General features: G+C 37.8%; 1 protein-coding gene across 4 annotated transcripts in view; it reads left to right on the top strand.

Moving 5' to 3' along the window:
* KIF13A (kinesin family member 13A) overlaps window positions 1-16,737 on the top strand; it is a 109,512-nt gene that overhangs the window by 30,821 nt on the left and 61,954 nt on the right. For all 4 annotated transcript variants that reach the window (XM_030444231.1, XM_030444232.1, XM_030444233.1 and 1 more), the window contains exons 3-4: window positions 8,852-8,864; window positions 14,902-14,962. In XM_030444231.1, the coding sequence (XP_030300091.1) occupies window positions 8,852-8,864; window positions 14,902-14,962 (74 nt within the window). The remainder of the gene's footprint in view (window positions 1-8,851; window positions 8,865-14,901; window positions 14,963-16,737) is intronic.

Raw genomic sequence — 16,737 nt, forward strand, 5'->3', positions numbered from 1 at the left:
GGTCTTGTGTCCCTGGAGGGGACCCACACTGAAGCAGTCAGCTCCTGAAGGACTGCACCCTGTGGAAGCAACACATCCTGCAGCAGCTGGGAGAACTGCAGCCCATAGGAAGGGCTCTTGCTGGAGAAGTTGGTGGATGACTCTTTCCCATGGGAGAGATCCAGACTTGTGCAGAAGAAATGCAACGTAACATTTATACAAATTGTCACAGTTCATAGGTTACTGTGGAAAGGGGAGCCTGTTAAATTTTTTGTCTTGCCTCCCCTGTTATATAGGATTTGTTCTCTGACAAGGTGTTCAGACAAGTAGCTTGTCTATGTTTTTTGGTGTACCAGAAGGGCATCTAAACTCTGTCTGAAACCCTCAGATGGAAAATTTATGAATACTGTTGCAGTTGCCACTCTTTTCTGCTGGAAAAAAAAAAAAGGCACAGTCTTAAGTTGTGCCAGGGGAGGTTTAGGTTGGACATTAGAAAGAGTTTCTTTACAGAGAGGGTGATCAGACCTTGGAATGGGCTGCCCAGGGAAGTAGTGGATTCTCTGTCCCTGGAGATATTTAAAAAGAGACTGGATGTGGCACTCAGTGCCATGATCTGGTAACTGCAGCGGTAGTGGATCAAGGGTTGGACTCGATGATCTCTGAGGTCCCTTCCAACCCAGCCAATTCTATGATTCTATGATTCCATGAAATTATTTTTTCTTGTTTCCTAGAATTTAATTCTGATTGTGTCTTTCCTTCCTTACTGGTTCAGTAATGTAGTGCTTGGTATCTTCTCTCTGTGAAGATTGTTGGCTGCCTTGGTAGTCCTTCTCTTTTTGTTAGCTGATGAACTTGGAGCACACAATGTGAAGAATTTTTCAAGCCTTTGGGTAACTTTTATGGTTTATTTCATGGTACACTGCATTAACTACAGCTAACTAGAATGCTGTGAAAGATTTGTAGAGATAAGTGAAGAGATCTCTAGAGACCTTTCTTGTATGAGTGCCATACAAGAGTAAAGTCTCCTCAGGACTTCTAGGTGTTGGTCCTGCAAAAACTAAGGAGACCTTACTCACTTTGTCTATTTATGGAGTGTTGATATGAGTTTATGTTCTTGGCATGTTGTTCCATACGATAAACCTTTTCTATCCTATCAATCACCATCATCATCATCTTTTCATAGTGTCCAATTTCTGGCAAATGGTAGCAGTTGCTAGCACTGTTAGAGCAAGCAGTGTGATCTCAATAAACAGCTGTTGCAGCCAGCTGACAGAGACTTCTGCAAAATCTTCTCTGTGAGGGGATGGAAATTGTTCTGCTGATGTGTATTGTCATCAAACCTGTAGAAAGTTAATTTCAAGTAGAAATTAATGAAGAGTAATTTTTTTTCTTTCTGGTCAGTTCATTTAATAATTTTACTGAAAAAGCATGCTAGAATGAAACGAAATTGTGAACTTTGAGTCTTAGACAATTTTTTCATACATGAGTTACATTTAAATAATGCTCACATACATTTATAGAGCCATGTGAAAGAATGAAGTGTCAAGCTCAATTAGCATCTCTCTTGAAATCTCATTAGTAACGTAAATAGATAAAATTTGAAGGATCATTTTCCCTGTTGTGGTTAGGGAATGTGACAGTGAGACTGAAGGAGTTCTTGTCAATTGTTCAGCCTGAACACATGGTCACGACTGTCACCCTTGTATCTTGAAAAACTTCTCAACTGTGTCCTTGTCCTGATTGACTAAGAAAGGATATGCTTACCTCCCAGAAAAAGTAGTGGGTTTTGTTGCTGTCGTTGTTTTGGGTTTTTAAATTTTTTTCCATTTACTGAGGAAAGTAAGGTGTTACAACCAAGGTTCAGATCTGGTTGCTCCATTAACACCTGCAGTTAAGTTCTTTCCACTGACTCTTGATCCTTGTCAACAAAGCTGCTAATCACTACTTAAATCTTGGTAGCAAATTCTAATGTTCAAGCCTTTAAAAGGCAAACTAAGAAAGTTGAGTTTAATTTATGAATTTCTGTGTTGTTTATCAAATTGACTTCATGTGCTTTTGAAGTCTTGCAATAAATGCTGTGTATAGTCATAAAATAGTGGTAAATTTTTCAAATAGCTTTGAGCACTTCTCCCACTGGGGGTGTATCTCCACTGCAGGTTAGTGTTTTTTGGTGGTTCTTATAGCCAGCATTTCAGAAGGAATTCTGAAGGAGCAGTAGTGTTGAAAGGGAATGGTTTCCACTGACTTTGGAGACTTACAAGGTAGTTAGGAGCTGGGAGTAGCTAACCCAAGTGACTGGCTGGTTGGGTCTGAGTCTCAATTCAGTTTTTACACAGAGTTGAAATGCCAGTTAATGCTTGGGGTGTTTTTCTCTTCGAGAAAGCAAGTAATAAATGCAACAGAATAAGAATAATGTGTGCCTAATGAACGCCACAGTAATTTTATCAACACTTCAAGTGTGTGCTTTCATGTAGTTTGCAAAATACACTGTGTTTTCCCTGACAGCAATTTCATTGCATTCAGGCTCAGCATAATTAATTGGAGGCTAGCCTTCAGAGCTAACAGATTTTGGGTCCTGAGGTAGTATTCTTTTTTCCTTTCCCTCTTTTCCTTATCCCTCTGAACCTGATTAGTAAATATCTCCTTGTTTAGATTCTTTTGCATTCAGTTTTACTGTAAAGTAGGGGAAAAAAAAGAGTCTTAAAAAGATGAAGACTACTTGGTGAAATATTACTGGTAGGAATCGTTAGCTAGAATTGCATTTCTTTGCCATTCTGTTATGAGACCAGTTGGGGTGCTAGTAAAACCAAATTTAATACAGTTGTGATTGTGGTTATGCTGAACTTCAGATAGCTGTAGCAGATACTTATTATTGAATTAGAGTCTTGGATAAGCTTTGAGTGAATATGATTAAAGACTTGAAGAAAGATTATTTAACGGGGTTTTGGGCAGGGCCTCAGCAGTCAGGATTGAGTTAGAGCTCTTTTACTGCAGAGCAGAATGACAGTTTTTTGGTCATTTTTTTTTTTGCATTTTGCCTTAGTTGGGCCTTAACTTGCCTAACTTATCAAGTTAACTGAAATGGGATAACTTACTTTAAAAGGTCTGTTTTATGTGACAGAGCACACAGAATTTTTTTTTTTTTTTTTTTTTTTTTGGTAAACTTCAAAGCAAATGGATAGCTTAATCTCACTGTGTGTGGTGACTTTTCTCCTAAGGTGGTTGCTGTTTGCTAAGCAGCATGCTACTGCAGGGAGGACAGAATGGACTAGCCCTTTTTCAGGCTGTTGTTTTTATCTGAGCGCCAGTGCTTCAGTGTAAAGATTAGAAACACTTGAACTTCACATCAGCAAATTAGTGACATTGGTATAATAATGCCTTGGGCAGAAAAACAATCAGAATTTAGAGTGAAGGTAAGCTAGGGACTAGTGATGTATGAAGTCCCATGTTACATTCTGTTTTCCATCTTGTAAATGTCAGAATGTAATGCCTTTATGCCTTTCACTTACTTTAATGGCTTTTTTTTCTTTTATAGTTCATTACTGTTGTAGTGAATGAACTTAAGTTCTTGGAATGTAACCCTGTTTTGGTGAAATATGGGTGACATATGTTATAGGTGAAATACCCAATTGCTCTGCTACTGTAATACTGTTTTCTTAACTTACACTGCTGTATTTGTAGTTCTGATTTCACTGTCAGTCTTCTTTCTCTGAATGTAGTAGATAGGCAGTTTGTAAACCAGTGTTTCCATAAAGCCTGAGAGGGCTCTGTAATTTTATAGTATGCATCTGTTTCTGGTGGTGTTTCTGATTATGATCAGCTGCTACCTTATTATGCAGCCACTTGCTTAAATTGCTTTACTTGTTAAAATGTTTTTATTTTGCTGTTCTTTCAAGGATTGTTTTGCCTATAGAATAGACCTTTGCTGGTGAGGAGGGTTAAACAGATAAGGAGCATGTGCTGCCCACCTTATGCAAGAATATGAAATAACTTAACTGTATTTGTGTATGCATGTGTGCTTATGCAGTATGTAAAGTAACTCTTCCAGGAGTCCTAGTATCAAATTGTAATGCCAGCTTCATTATCCAGCTGTACAGGGGGTGCCCCAGCCAAGCACAAAGTTGGGACTCTTTCAGGGCATTGCCCCTGATACTTTCTTTGATCTTCTCCTGTGTTTAGAAAATAGAAGGGGGGAGATGGGCAAACACATCTCCTTTTGCTGTGTTCTTCGTAGAGAAAGTGGTCTATGTTCAATAGTTTTGTAGTACATGATCACCTGAAACTGTTACTATGGCAAACTGCTATCTATTTCCAGATAAGTGCTTTTGTAAAGTAGCCCAGTGGCCATTAATAATACATAGGCATGGTTTTAAGATGCTTAGTATCAAGCCTGAGAGTAACAGCCTGCTTTGATAAACCTTGAGACAACAAAGGGATCTAGAGCTGTGCGATCTTTTCGTGGAGAACAGGCAAAATAGCATCATTTCTACATAATATACATTATTTACAGATAAGACTGCTGGATGTCTGCTGTCCCTGCTGCAGCCTTATAGACATGGCTAAGCAGTGCAGTTACTTCAGTGGAACCAGGCAAGGTGCACTCATTCTGATGGTCCTGCCACTGGTTTGTTCCCTTGCACTCTGCCTTTGAGTGAGGCAGACCCACACTATTGATGATATTTTCAGCCCGAGTTGCAAAATAGCTTGATTAAAAAACAAAAGAAAATGAAAAATCCCACTCAAAAAAATACCATAATACTTGTTTTGAACAGCTGGTGTTCAGATTCTGTTGACAAATTTCAAGTACTAGAAAATGAGTGAGTTCTTTGTACTATTCTACAACCTATTCCCAGTTACATCATCTCAACAGGTTACTGAACTTGTTACGATTTTATGCACATGCAAGGATGAAGCTTTGTGCTCCCCACCCCTGTTTTCAGCATCATCTCCCAATACTGCTCCAGCATCTCTGGAATCTGCCATATTCCTCCGTCTCCTTCAATGAGGAGTACCTAATTTTACACCTTTGTTCTCAATTTTGAAGGTATACCTTGACCCTACTGAACATTCTTGACTGGAAGAGGGTGAAGTTATGAAACAGCATTGTGTGGAGTAAGGAGAAAATACCCCAATCTTTCATCACAAGTTTTGTGATTTATAAAATGTTTTTTTTTTCTTTCTGGTAGAATTGACATTTGGTTGGAATTGTTGACAGTGCTGGCTGTGGGATTAAAAAGAATAATTCTCATTGGTATAGTTCTGAAAATACTTAAGTCTTTAAAGTAACAGTATCATATACTTCTGGAAGCTCACAGTGTTTTCTGTTGCTTCCTATAGCATGGGACTAGTTTCTTAGTCAGAATATATAGTGCCAGCATAAATCTACTTTTTGTATGACATAGGGAGATGCCTGTGAAATAATGTAGTTAGTTAAAATAAGAAAAAAAAGGAACAACCTTTGTTAAAGTACTAAGTGTGTGTCACCTTTCATTGTGTGTTGTCACAGGCAGCGAGTGGGTAGATAGTAGAGAGAAAATATGAATGCAGTGAAGACCTGTTCTCATTCATTCTACTAGTGTTGAACATTGGAATTGACATTTTGTGAATGAATTCTCTTAGCAAATGTGAGAAGCATTATGAGTCTAGCTTTAGCAACACAAGGCATTGTAAAAAATGTTCGTCTTCTTCTGGATATGAATTTGAGATAACTGTACACCCTGCAATCTTGATGTTTGTTAGCCAAGCAGGACAGGAGAGGCTTAATACTGTTGCAAAAGATAAAGCCTGAGTAGATTCTAGGAGTAGAACTCAGCAGACCCAGTGCTAAGAAAAGTTAAAAAAATCATTCTAGTAGTATTTTCCTAAAGTCATGATGGCCCAAGGACAAAGGCAGGAGGAGATTCAGAAACTCGGTGGGCTGTAGTCATTGAAATACATACTTTTACTCAGACCTGCAAGGGTATTTTTCAGGCTCTCATTGGTATTTGCTTTGGTTTTGAGTTCTAGGCACGTGAGAAAACTCATTCTTCCATCTGAGTGTGCAGGTGGAAGATGCCTTTTGTCAGGTTAAACCAAAATCTCCTCTTACGTAGATGTATTACAAGATCAGGTAACTGATAATGTCTTGAAGTGTACTGGCTTTCCACATTAGAGGACATTTTGTTGTCATTCCACAGCTACACTCACATGTTGTCATTGACACCATGGATGATTAGACATGGATTTTAAAGCTGTGGGAAATAAACATTGTAATTGTTGTATCTCCCCTGATCTGCTGTCTCTGCCCTCACCCACCCCAGATGTGACACCAAATTACCATGTTTTGTCAGTGTTTGGTAAAAATTCAGAAAGATCTAATTATTTATGAAGCTGAAAGATGCCAGAAAAGAAGCCATGAAGCACATGCTAAGAAAAAAAAAATCAAACTTATGTGAAAAATTGTTTGAGACTAATGCAAATTTTATAGTACATCTTCAAGCAGCTACAGATGTGAGTTGTCATAAACTGTAAACAATTCTTTATTTGTTAGTCTGAGTCCTTTGATTTAAGAAGGTATTTTGGAGCCTCTCTGTCTGAATCATTGCCAGGATAATGATTAGGTGGAATTTCCAAATAGCTCAAAAAAATCTATCCTGTAAGCCAATACAGGTGACATATTCCAAAGCCTCTTAATAATGTTGCTGCCTGTGATGCTAGCAGGTGACTTGTGCAGTTGCTAGCTTGGTCTTAACTGCTCCAGCCTCTTGGGCTATTGAGTGTGACATACAATAGGAAACTCTTTTGAAATCCAGAAGGGAAGTTGGACTAAATGATTTCCAGATGTCCCTTCCAACCCCTAGCATTCTGTAATTCTTTGAAGATCAGTGATGAGCATCTTGCTTCCAGCTGGGAAGCTCTGCTGTCCACCAGTGGTTTAAAAAGCCACTGTTACATTTTTTCTTAAAATGAGCATCAGAGGAAAATAAGAAGCTTCCTAAAAGGTAATGGCTTGCATTGCATGAGTAAATATCTTAAGAAATGTATCAGACCTTTCATTTATGTCAGTGACTTGTTGTACCTTTTCCAATTTGGGCTTATAAGTCTGATTGATCTCTTATAACATAAGCTTTCTGTCATTTTTTCACTTCAGTTAAACTGTTTAGGGCTTCTGCTAAACTGTGCATCAGTCTGGCAGGAAAGCTGGTGTATTCTGAAGTTATTTTTCAAGATACAGGTGTATTTAAAAGCTTTCAAAAATTTTTGGATGACTTCCTTGGATAGGAACTTGTCTTTCACTTAGGAACTGGAAGTTCAGAGTTGGTGCTGGAACTCTGGCTAGACAGTCTAATAACATTGCACTTTCATCACAGCTGAAAATTCATTTAAAGTGAAAAATATTCATGGTATAGCTAAATGTATTTTTCAGTTAGATAAGAGTGTGTTCTGCAGAAGTTCTGAGCCACCTGGGCATGAGTTAGCTATGAGCTGAGCCTGTGTAGTCACCATTAATGAAAGGGTAAAGCTGCCGTGAGTGGTTTGGCTCTGAGGCAAAGTGTGTTTGCATTCTACCAGTGCCATATACCAGCTATGTAACTCCTGGTCTGGGCAGTCATGTCACCTGAGGTAGGAGCTGAGAGTAGGCAGAAAAGATTGCATAAAGTGCTTGTGGATTTGCTTCTCATCATCTTTTTTTTTGCTGAGCCATTGTATTGTGGGTTGCTAAGAAAACTGCTCAAGTGTTATTTCCTCCCCTCTGACTCGATGGGGTTCATACATGTAGTCTGGCAGATGAAAGTTTGTGTTTCTGAACTGAGGCTGAAGCCTCTTGGTATCTTTGAATTTTGTGTAGTATGTCTGTTGCTGGGTAGATAGAAAGCTTTTGTCCACGTCCTTATAAACCTTACTACTTTCTTCACTTGTGCTCTTGTCTGTAAACCTGTCCGATTGTGGGTTTTTTTCTCCATCCACATCTGTATATTTTTTTTTCTAGATGTGAAGAACAAGTGGAAATTTCTTCTTTGTGTCACTTCAGGCTTACTTCAATATGTAATTTAAACATGTGCCTAAGGTTGTAGTTTTCTTGAATGGTCTCAGTCTAATTCTGTGTCATATTTTCACCCCCTCTCTAGCACAGGGCTGCAGAGTGAGACAGGGCAGCAATCTCACTTGAAACAGATCCCACCAAAAAAACACGAACTGATTTACTTTACTATGTGGCCATACAGCTGCCAGAATAAGCATAAAAGCATTGAAGGACAACTTGAAGTACCCTGAGCTGGTATCTTTAGTTTGGGTGTTTGTTGTCTCTGCTTTGTTTCTGGCATCTCTCGTGGGAGTTGTGCATGAAGGGCAGTGGTGTTTTTGTGTTGAATTCCTATGCTCTACTCTTTCTGCAGCTAGGGAAAACAGTGGTTTATTTGTCTTCACATTTCTGGAATCTCTACCAGAAAGATTCCTTTGACTCTCACCTTGGTCTCGCATGTCCACCACTGCTGAAGTCAGCAGAGGTTCACCCTTGCACCTTGGTCTGACATTTTGCAGGCTCGGTTTGTTGCTCTGAATGATGGCCTGTATTTTGGCTCCCATGATAAAGTAAAATTGATGCTCATCCTTCTTCTGGGACTCAGGGCTCTTAGATTTTTATATCTATAAGGAACCTGACATTTTAATGTGGGTATCTATTATTAATTAAGTACTTACTGGCTAAATATCTGTGATGTATCATGAATATCTAGTCATCTAATTATTATTGAATACATTGCAGATTACAAAAAATTTCATATTATAGTAATGATGTACACTGACTTTGTTTCTTTTCTCTTTCTTTGGTGCCTTTGTTTGAATGGTGTACTCATACTTCTCATCATTGCTGGTTTTTTTGCCAATCATCTAGAAAACCACCTAAGGTAAGCAATTTGTCTGTTTTTGCATTTGTACCTATTTGAAAATATTGAGCAATACATAAGTGTTAGGTGTGCTTCTGTAGTGTGTGATCCATACAGCTTTGATAAAGAAAAATGCATTAATAAAAATCTATTCCTCATACTTAAGTTAAAGACTTCATAATTCCAGAAATATGCATTTTAATTTAACTGACATGCAGGCAAGGCACATGCTTGTTAAATCTGTGATCAGGACAAGCCATGCTTTTAACACATTTATAAAAACATTTGAAAGAATACATAAGTATTGTGTAAGATATTTCATTGCACATAATTCTGCTTAGAAGTTACAGTACTTTAATCAAGTTTTTCTAAGGTGGCAAAAACCCAAACTGTTCTTGTTATTAATTCCTCAATGCAATCAATTACAAATTTGTGTAAAATTGGTTAAGGGACAATGAGTGCTATCTAGCTATTGAGATAAAGAAGGAGCCTTACTAGGATGAGAAATACAGTATTGGTACAGGGCCGGGCAAAGATAAGATTCAAGGACTGTGTCAACTATGTCTTAGCACATACAAAATACTGTCTTGGTATCCCGCTTCAGCAATTTAATGTTAATTTTATCCTTTCTATGGGATGGTACTTTTTACAGCAAAAAGCTATAGTTAGCTCTGAATGAGGCTTTAGTTTCCATTATTCTCTGTGTTCTTCTTCAAGAAACTGTGTGAAAGTCTCATGAGACTTCTGCCAGTGTAGCAGGGCATTCTGTAGGCCTTTTGAGAATAGAAAGTGGGATGGATATTGATCCATATGTCTGTCTTATATGGGTGTAAATCTACTTTGAGTCAGACGACTATTTCATTTGTGTGTGTGCATATATATATATACATATATATATAAATGTACATTTCTGATGTTTTAATAAATTTTTAAGTGTCGGAAGAGAATAACTTCTTAGTAAATAGTGTCTTGTTCCCAGAATGGGAATGAACTATTGAACAAACTATTTTAGCTTTAAGTAATCATATTTGGAAAAAAAAACAAATAAAAACTATGTAATACATGGTTGTGGCAGGTGAAAATTGATAACACTCATAATTAAAGTTTAAAATGGTATGCTGTGCTAATTTTTCCTTTTCTATGGAAATGGCTAATAAACCTGTGAGCTCTGCATTTATGGTATTGTATGGATGCATAGACAGTGTATGTTAGGGGTGATGTTCAGTCTGGGCAATGCATTACTAAATACTTGAAGCCCCAGACTCTGTCTAGTCTAGACTGAGGATTAGGCTTCAAAACAACTGATAATGAATATGAAATCAGACTCTTTCTTAAATTAATGATGTCACGTGGTTTAACATGGTAAGTAACTAAGATTGGATATGGTACTCATTACCTGTAAGTAGTTCCCATAAGTTTACCTGCATGTAAACCTTTAATAATTCTTCAAACGATTGACCAGGGGCTTTATTAAAAAAGAGCTCTGCGGAATACTGTTTGGGCTTTTTAAAATGCTAATACCCCTTGGTTTTTCTCATTCTATGAGAAGTTACTGCTTTGTAGCAGTCAGGCACAATAGCCCCTTCTAATCTGAAATCTGCAATCTCATTTTAAGACACAGATACAGATGAATTAGAGACAAAACTCTAGATTTTTCACTGATGTGGCAGATGAGTGAACCCGCATCACTCTTTTGATGTGGAAGCCATAAACTCTAGATGTCTTGTTAGCAAAACAGCTAACCAACAGCTTTGCTGGCATTTTCTGGGAAACCTGAATCAAAGCCCCATATTTTTTACTTAAGCTTTTTGGTTACCAGAATAAGTATTTTGTTTCAGTTTTAATAGTTACTAACATTCTGACTGTTGTTCTCTGTCACCTAGAAATGGCCTATATAACCTTGTTACCCAGGGTAATATGCACACTTACGTTGACTCTGAATACAATCTTAGCACTTGATTGTGCCTTATTCTTTCTCCTGACTTCCCTTTTGGATGTGTTCGTGCTATAATGTTTGTGAAGTAAAATTCTTGTAATGAATTATACAATGAGTACATACCAAGATCACATATGCATATTTTTACTATGGACTTCCAATTGTGCAAGATCTGTCCTGGTGAATTGTTTCATTGCTTGTAGCTCTATCTGTTACTCTGCTATTTCTAGATGTCTGTAAATGGGATGTCCAAACTTTTTTCCAGTGATCATACCACTCAGACTGAAAATACTGTGCAGTATCAAACACTGGAATAATAGAGCTGGGGAAAAACCTTCCCATGCTGCTACTCTCACATGGCAGAGTCTAGCTTTCTTTTTTACAAGCTAGAATGAAATATGAGGTACAGAATATTGCAAAAATAGGAAAGATTTAAGGCTTGTTTGTTAGTTCCCTTTGTAATTTAAAGGCCCAGGATAATTTTGGGTCAGGTTGTGAGAACTGGCCAACACCTGTGTGAATTTGTCTGCTTGTGGTTTCATGCCGACCTACTCAGATCGGTGAGGTGGGTGTATACCTGTCTTTCATGTTTTTTCCATTTTACTTACCTTCTGAAAATACATTAAGCTTCCTGGTAGAGTGGCTATAGAATTGACATCAGAGCAGTAGGAAAGAAGTACTAGTCCATATAGTTATAGAGACCTACTCAAAATGCTTGGAAGAAAAACTGAGCGTTCAGGAAATCTTAGTGGAGATAAAGGTCACTATTTAAAACTTTTAAGTTTCGAACAAAAATTATTTGCTTTTTTCATTTAGTGTTAAAACACCTAACTGGAAGAGATTTTCCAAAATGCAGTTTAAAAACTAATTCACGGAGAATGCTTGAAGTTTAAGAAGCTCTTTTTGTGTCTCACAGATTTCTGTTCCAATACGTTTCAGTAGTAGTTTTGATCAAGTTGGTTAATAATACTTTTGACACAAGTTGGTTAGCACATTTTTTCATCAAAAAGCTAAAATGGTATTTTCTAAGCCCAGTAATGCTAAGTTTGAGTATTGGCCTTTGAGCCTGAGACTTTAGCATTAAGAGAACTTCTGATTGCTGTGATAGTCATATTGACAAGGGTTTAATACCTTCTTCAGGGAAATTGATCTTAGAAAAAAAATAGTATGAAGAAAAGATCATTTTGTATATTCCTATCAAAAGTAATACCCATCATTTTAATATTTAAGGAAGACTAAGCAGCTAAGATGGGAGAAAGAAAGGAATACCTTAGATGAGACTTAAAGGGTTTTTTGTTCTTCATCACAGCATAGGTTCAGTATCTTGTATCTTCAGACAAAATGATCAAAAGGGTCACTTTTCATGTTGAGGACATTGTCCTACATTCCCACTAAATTCCTTCGCTATGTACATGCAGAAGAGCCTCACCGATTTGGACAACTGTCTTGGTTTTGTCTGCATTATTTCTTACTCTGTTAATTCTTGCATTTGAAATCTGTTTTCCCAAAGATCTGAGTTGTTCTGAAAATTACTTTGGTCAGGTGCTTCTTTAGGCTATTGTTGCCTGAGATGTTGCTGTTTGCTGTTTTGTCATCACCAATCAAAGTAATCCTTTAAATGTTTGTATGCTTGTTTTACCGAGAAGGGAGTTTTACTGCAGCTGCTCTGCATGTTTTGCAGATAGTGCATACTCCAGCAGTTTCCACTTTTTGCCTGACACTATTTAAAAAATTATCTTGTCACTTATGTTAGAAGGATTTGGCAATTTTCCACAATAGATTTTACAAATAGACTGAGTCCATGTCCTGGCTTCTTATGTTTAGTATGAAAGCATGCTAAAATGCTTTATTTACATTTGTTTTTTTGTGGGAGAGAATTTTTCTTTTTCTATTGCATTATCATTTTTGAACTTTTAAAACAGTATGACCAGTTTTTTATGTTTTTAGAAAAAAAAATCCAATTAAAAACTACTTGGCTATAAGCAACACTTAGCCACAAGCACGTATTTTAGGTTTTAACGCCTCTTTGCAAGATCAGATTTTAAACTGATTAATCCTGTTGTGATTTTCCATGTTAACAAGGGGGAAAATGTGTAGGACAATAGATTAAATTGGCCTACAGTACTACTGTATTGACATTTAAGTCATTACACATGAGCATTTGTAGCTGGGTAACCTTTTTAACTGGGCTGTCAGATATACTGCATGTAACACTTCGTTTTTGGGGGAGGAATGGGCATCTGGTGTTACGACTGTTTTTTTAGTTTTGTGTGGGTTGTTTTGTTTGGTTGGGTGTTTTTTTGTGGGGGTTTTTTTGTGCTTTAGGTTTGTTTTTTAATTGAACTGCTTGCCATTTGATCACTGAGAAATCAGGTATTGTTACCAGGTCCCGTGAGGAAAATGTCCATAGAAATGGAATGTGAGAAAAGAAACACTCACTCTTGGACTGTATAAAGTCAGGAGAAGGGTTAGAGCATTCTTATTGATGAGTGTTCTTTATGGTTAGATTGGAAGCACAATTGACAGATGTTTGAAAGTCATGTAAAATGCTCCTTACTTATGTGGAGGTCTGAAAATAAAGTGAAGTAACTGCTGCATTTTGCTTGGAGTCCAGTGGCAAAACCATAGACTTAAGTCACAGCAGGGAACATTGTGACTCATTGTGTCTTTCTGCTTGTGCTGCAGTAAGTGACTCAGACCTCCCTGTTAGATTATTATTATTATGGGGTTTTGTTTGCTTGTTTTCTCTTCAGAAGGGAATTCCAGAACTCACTTTACTCTTGTGGAGTAAGTGTTTTCTCTGTACTGAGTCTTCTCTCAGGCCATTCGATGTGTTTTATGTTAAGGTAGGGGGGAAGGGAAGGAAGCGAGGTTACCGACTACCTCGTTTTATCCTTCTGAAATACTTCCAGAAACATAAATTTTGGGAAGAGTTAGCTTATGACACATATATAGATTATATTACGTAGCAGTTCTGCAATAGCAGGGATTCCCAGATGTTCTACATCCCCCAAAATAAAGAGGAAGTAATCCATCTTCTTCCTCACTTCACAGTTTGTCTTGTAGGGAATGAGGCATTCCTGCCTGTGGCTCTTGCGTTCCATTGAGCTGCATGGTTTGCCTCACTAAGGAGGTCAGCTCTTGGAAGACAAGGCAAAGAAAATATTGGCCCAAAGCTTTGGTAAAGAAAGTTGTTTGGCTTTCTTCCCTCACCTCTTGGGATCTCCAAAGAAAAAAAGAATCAGTACAATCTGTATTGTTAACTCAGCCACAGTCAGTTTACCATGGTAAAGTCTGGGAAATACACTGCAGCTTAAGGTGTGTTTGTGGCAGTGTTAAATGTCTGTACCATGATGTACTGAAATGTGCAGAAAGAATAACTTGGATCAAATCCCAATGTGTTAAGTGGTTTTACAGGACATTGTTCCAGTTCCACAAATCTACTGAACACAATATTGAATCTCGTTCTTTTTCTGTCCAGCTGGAATTTGTGACTGAAGTGATTTTAAGTCTTCATTGGAGCAGGCTCTTGATAGCTTGTCTAATGTAGATGCTTCTTCTACTTGTAGTTTTTCAACTTCATCTATTGAGATCCAGTACTGTACTCTTTATTTTAGGTATTAGGTAATCTAATACCATTTATTTGCCCCTTAGGCTTGTAAATAGTAATGCTCTTAAAGCATCAGAAGCCCAACCCACAGGAAAACTTTTGTGCATCTTGTATTGATGTCTGCTAAATAGTCATCTTGCCAAGTTTTGTATATCAAATACATTCAATGCTGTTTCATTACTTTTGGCAGGAAACTTCTGTCAGCATTGGTGCCTGAAGTAGAGTGGAGCTAATTGTTAGGCTTTGGTTGTGTTTTGAAGTCTGTATTAAGGGGTACAGTAAACAGTATTTTGTGCTGTGTATAATACAGATAGAAAAGTATTGTTGCTGTTCTGCAGCTCTCAGGATTTCCCAGACGTATTTCTGCTGCTGAAGACTTTTTACAGTTCTGATTCAGGGTCCACCAAAGCAGTAGAGTCTAACTGCAATTAAATAGTCATGGATTTGTACTGCTTTAATAGATATGTCATGTAGCCAGATTTCCTAATTTGTCTTTTTATGTGCTTCTACAGGTGTTTGCCTTTGATTACTGCTTCTGGTCCATGGATGAATCAAACACCACAAAATACGCAGGTAAACTGCATTGAAAATGTAAATAACTTGATAACACCTGAGAGCTTGGGGGTTTGTTTTGTGGAGGATTTTTTACATCTCATACTGTCATGCTCAATTGACATCTTCACAGAAGCAGACTTCTCATTTTTATAGGGGCTAACTCATCTGAGAGCTAGTGACTCAGTTTAGGAGGAATACAAGCTTCAAAGTGCCCTGTTCAGGAGGAATACTTTTACATCTAAGCTATAGTGTTCCTTTTTTTGTCCTCTGGAAGAGCCTTTTGTGAGGATTGTGTGTGTCACTTAAAACAAAATTTAATTTTTGTGACTCCTTCCTCCCAAAAGCTGGAGAATCCAGGCAAGATTGTAATTGTAGTAGGTGGTCTTCTCATAACTGGATTTGTGCATTAGCATATTTATACCTCATAAGAGGACTTGTTTTCATAGAGACAGCTCTGAACACTGGAATTCCAAGGCTCTGGTCCATGGAGAGGAGAAAAAAAAACCCAGACACATTCACTTTAGTCATATTATGAAGTTTTGTGGCCCATAAGTGATCTTGAAGGTTGATACGGTTAATTAGCTGAAAGTTTGAGATCGGTGGTTTGATAAATGAACTGTCATATACTTCTGCTAAAATACATCTCTGGCTGCTGTAGCCCCTGTGTAAAATTCCAGATCTTAGGAGTTGTACATAATCACAAATTCTGCTGTACTTCTTACTTGAATGAGCAAAAATTGGTTTCTGCAGGACACGTTCTGTGTTGAGTCATCTCAGTGACTGCATTTGCACTGCAGTGTTCATAGTTCAGGATGGTAGAGTTGAAAGGAGGGGAATGTGGTTATAGAACAGAATAAGTCTGCCTTGATCTGGAAAAGGAGTGAGTTTTATCTGGTAGGTTAACCAGAGATGTTTTGAGCACTATAGCTTTACTACCTACCATTTGTTTATTAACTTGAACTGGACAAGAGTCAGTTTGTGGATAAGGACACACCTGCCTTCCTTGAAAAGCTCATAGAGAAAAATAACAGCTCTGAACTATAGGACACTGAGAAATTCTCAGATAGGAGAACAAAGAATTCTTTTCAAAAGCCTCAACAACAGTAAGAGCCTATTGTTGAAGTTTGCAGTGAAGTGGATCTTAAAAAGGAAGGAAAGAAGCTCTTCAGTTTGGGAACAATTCAAGAGATGGTATAAATAACTCCTGTAGCACTTAGGCAAGTCTGTTCCAAGGACCACAGCCTGTATTCATTTGATTGTGGATTTTTCTCAAACTGCTTAAGTTGTCTCACATTTGGCCTTATATCTCAGATCTGTTTCTTCAAGCTGCATTATCCTCAAAGGCCAAACACCTGTCTTTGGACTAAGCTTTTGTTTTATATGAGAAATATATATGCTGACCAATGCTTCCTCAGCACCTGCTTTGAAGAAAACAAAGCAGGAAACTGGCTTAAAAAACTGCACGGTTCTGCCTGCGTGACAGATTGCAAATAGTGTGTTTTGAGCAGACAGGAGTGTCTGTCTGCATGTAGTTCTGTCTCTGCAACTTAATCTGTTACGTGGGAGAAACCACTCTGTTTTACTCTTCCTTGTTTTTTAGAGGAGGCTACATAATATGCAGGACTTAATTTTGTGTCACACAGCTGACACGTGACTTTTAGATGTTTTGGAAAACTTGGTATGGTTTTAGCACTGCAATGGTCAGGCACGTAAAGCCTAGACATTACAGTACCTAATATGAAGCACTTGAGACTTTTTAGTGGATTAAGGCTTTGAATATTAAATGCCAGCGC

This window comes from Calypte anna, chromosome 2 (assembly GCF_003957555.1).
Source record: "Calypte anna isolate BGI_N300 chromosome 2, bCalAnn1_v1.p, whole genome shotgun sequence".
NCBI classification, from domain to species: domain Eukaryota; kingdom Metazoa; phylum Chordata; class Aves; order Apodiformes; family Trochilidae; genus Calypte; species Calypte anna.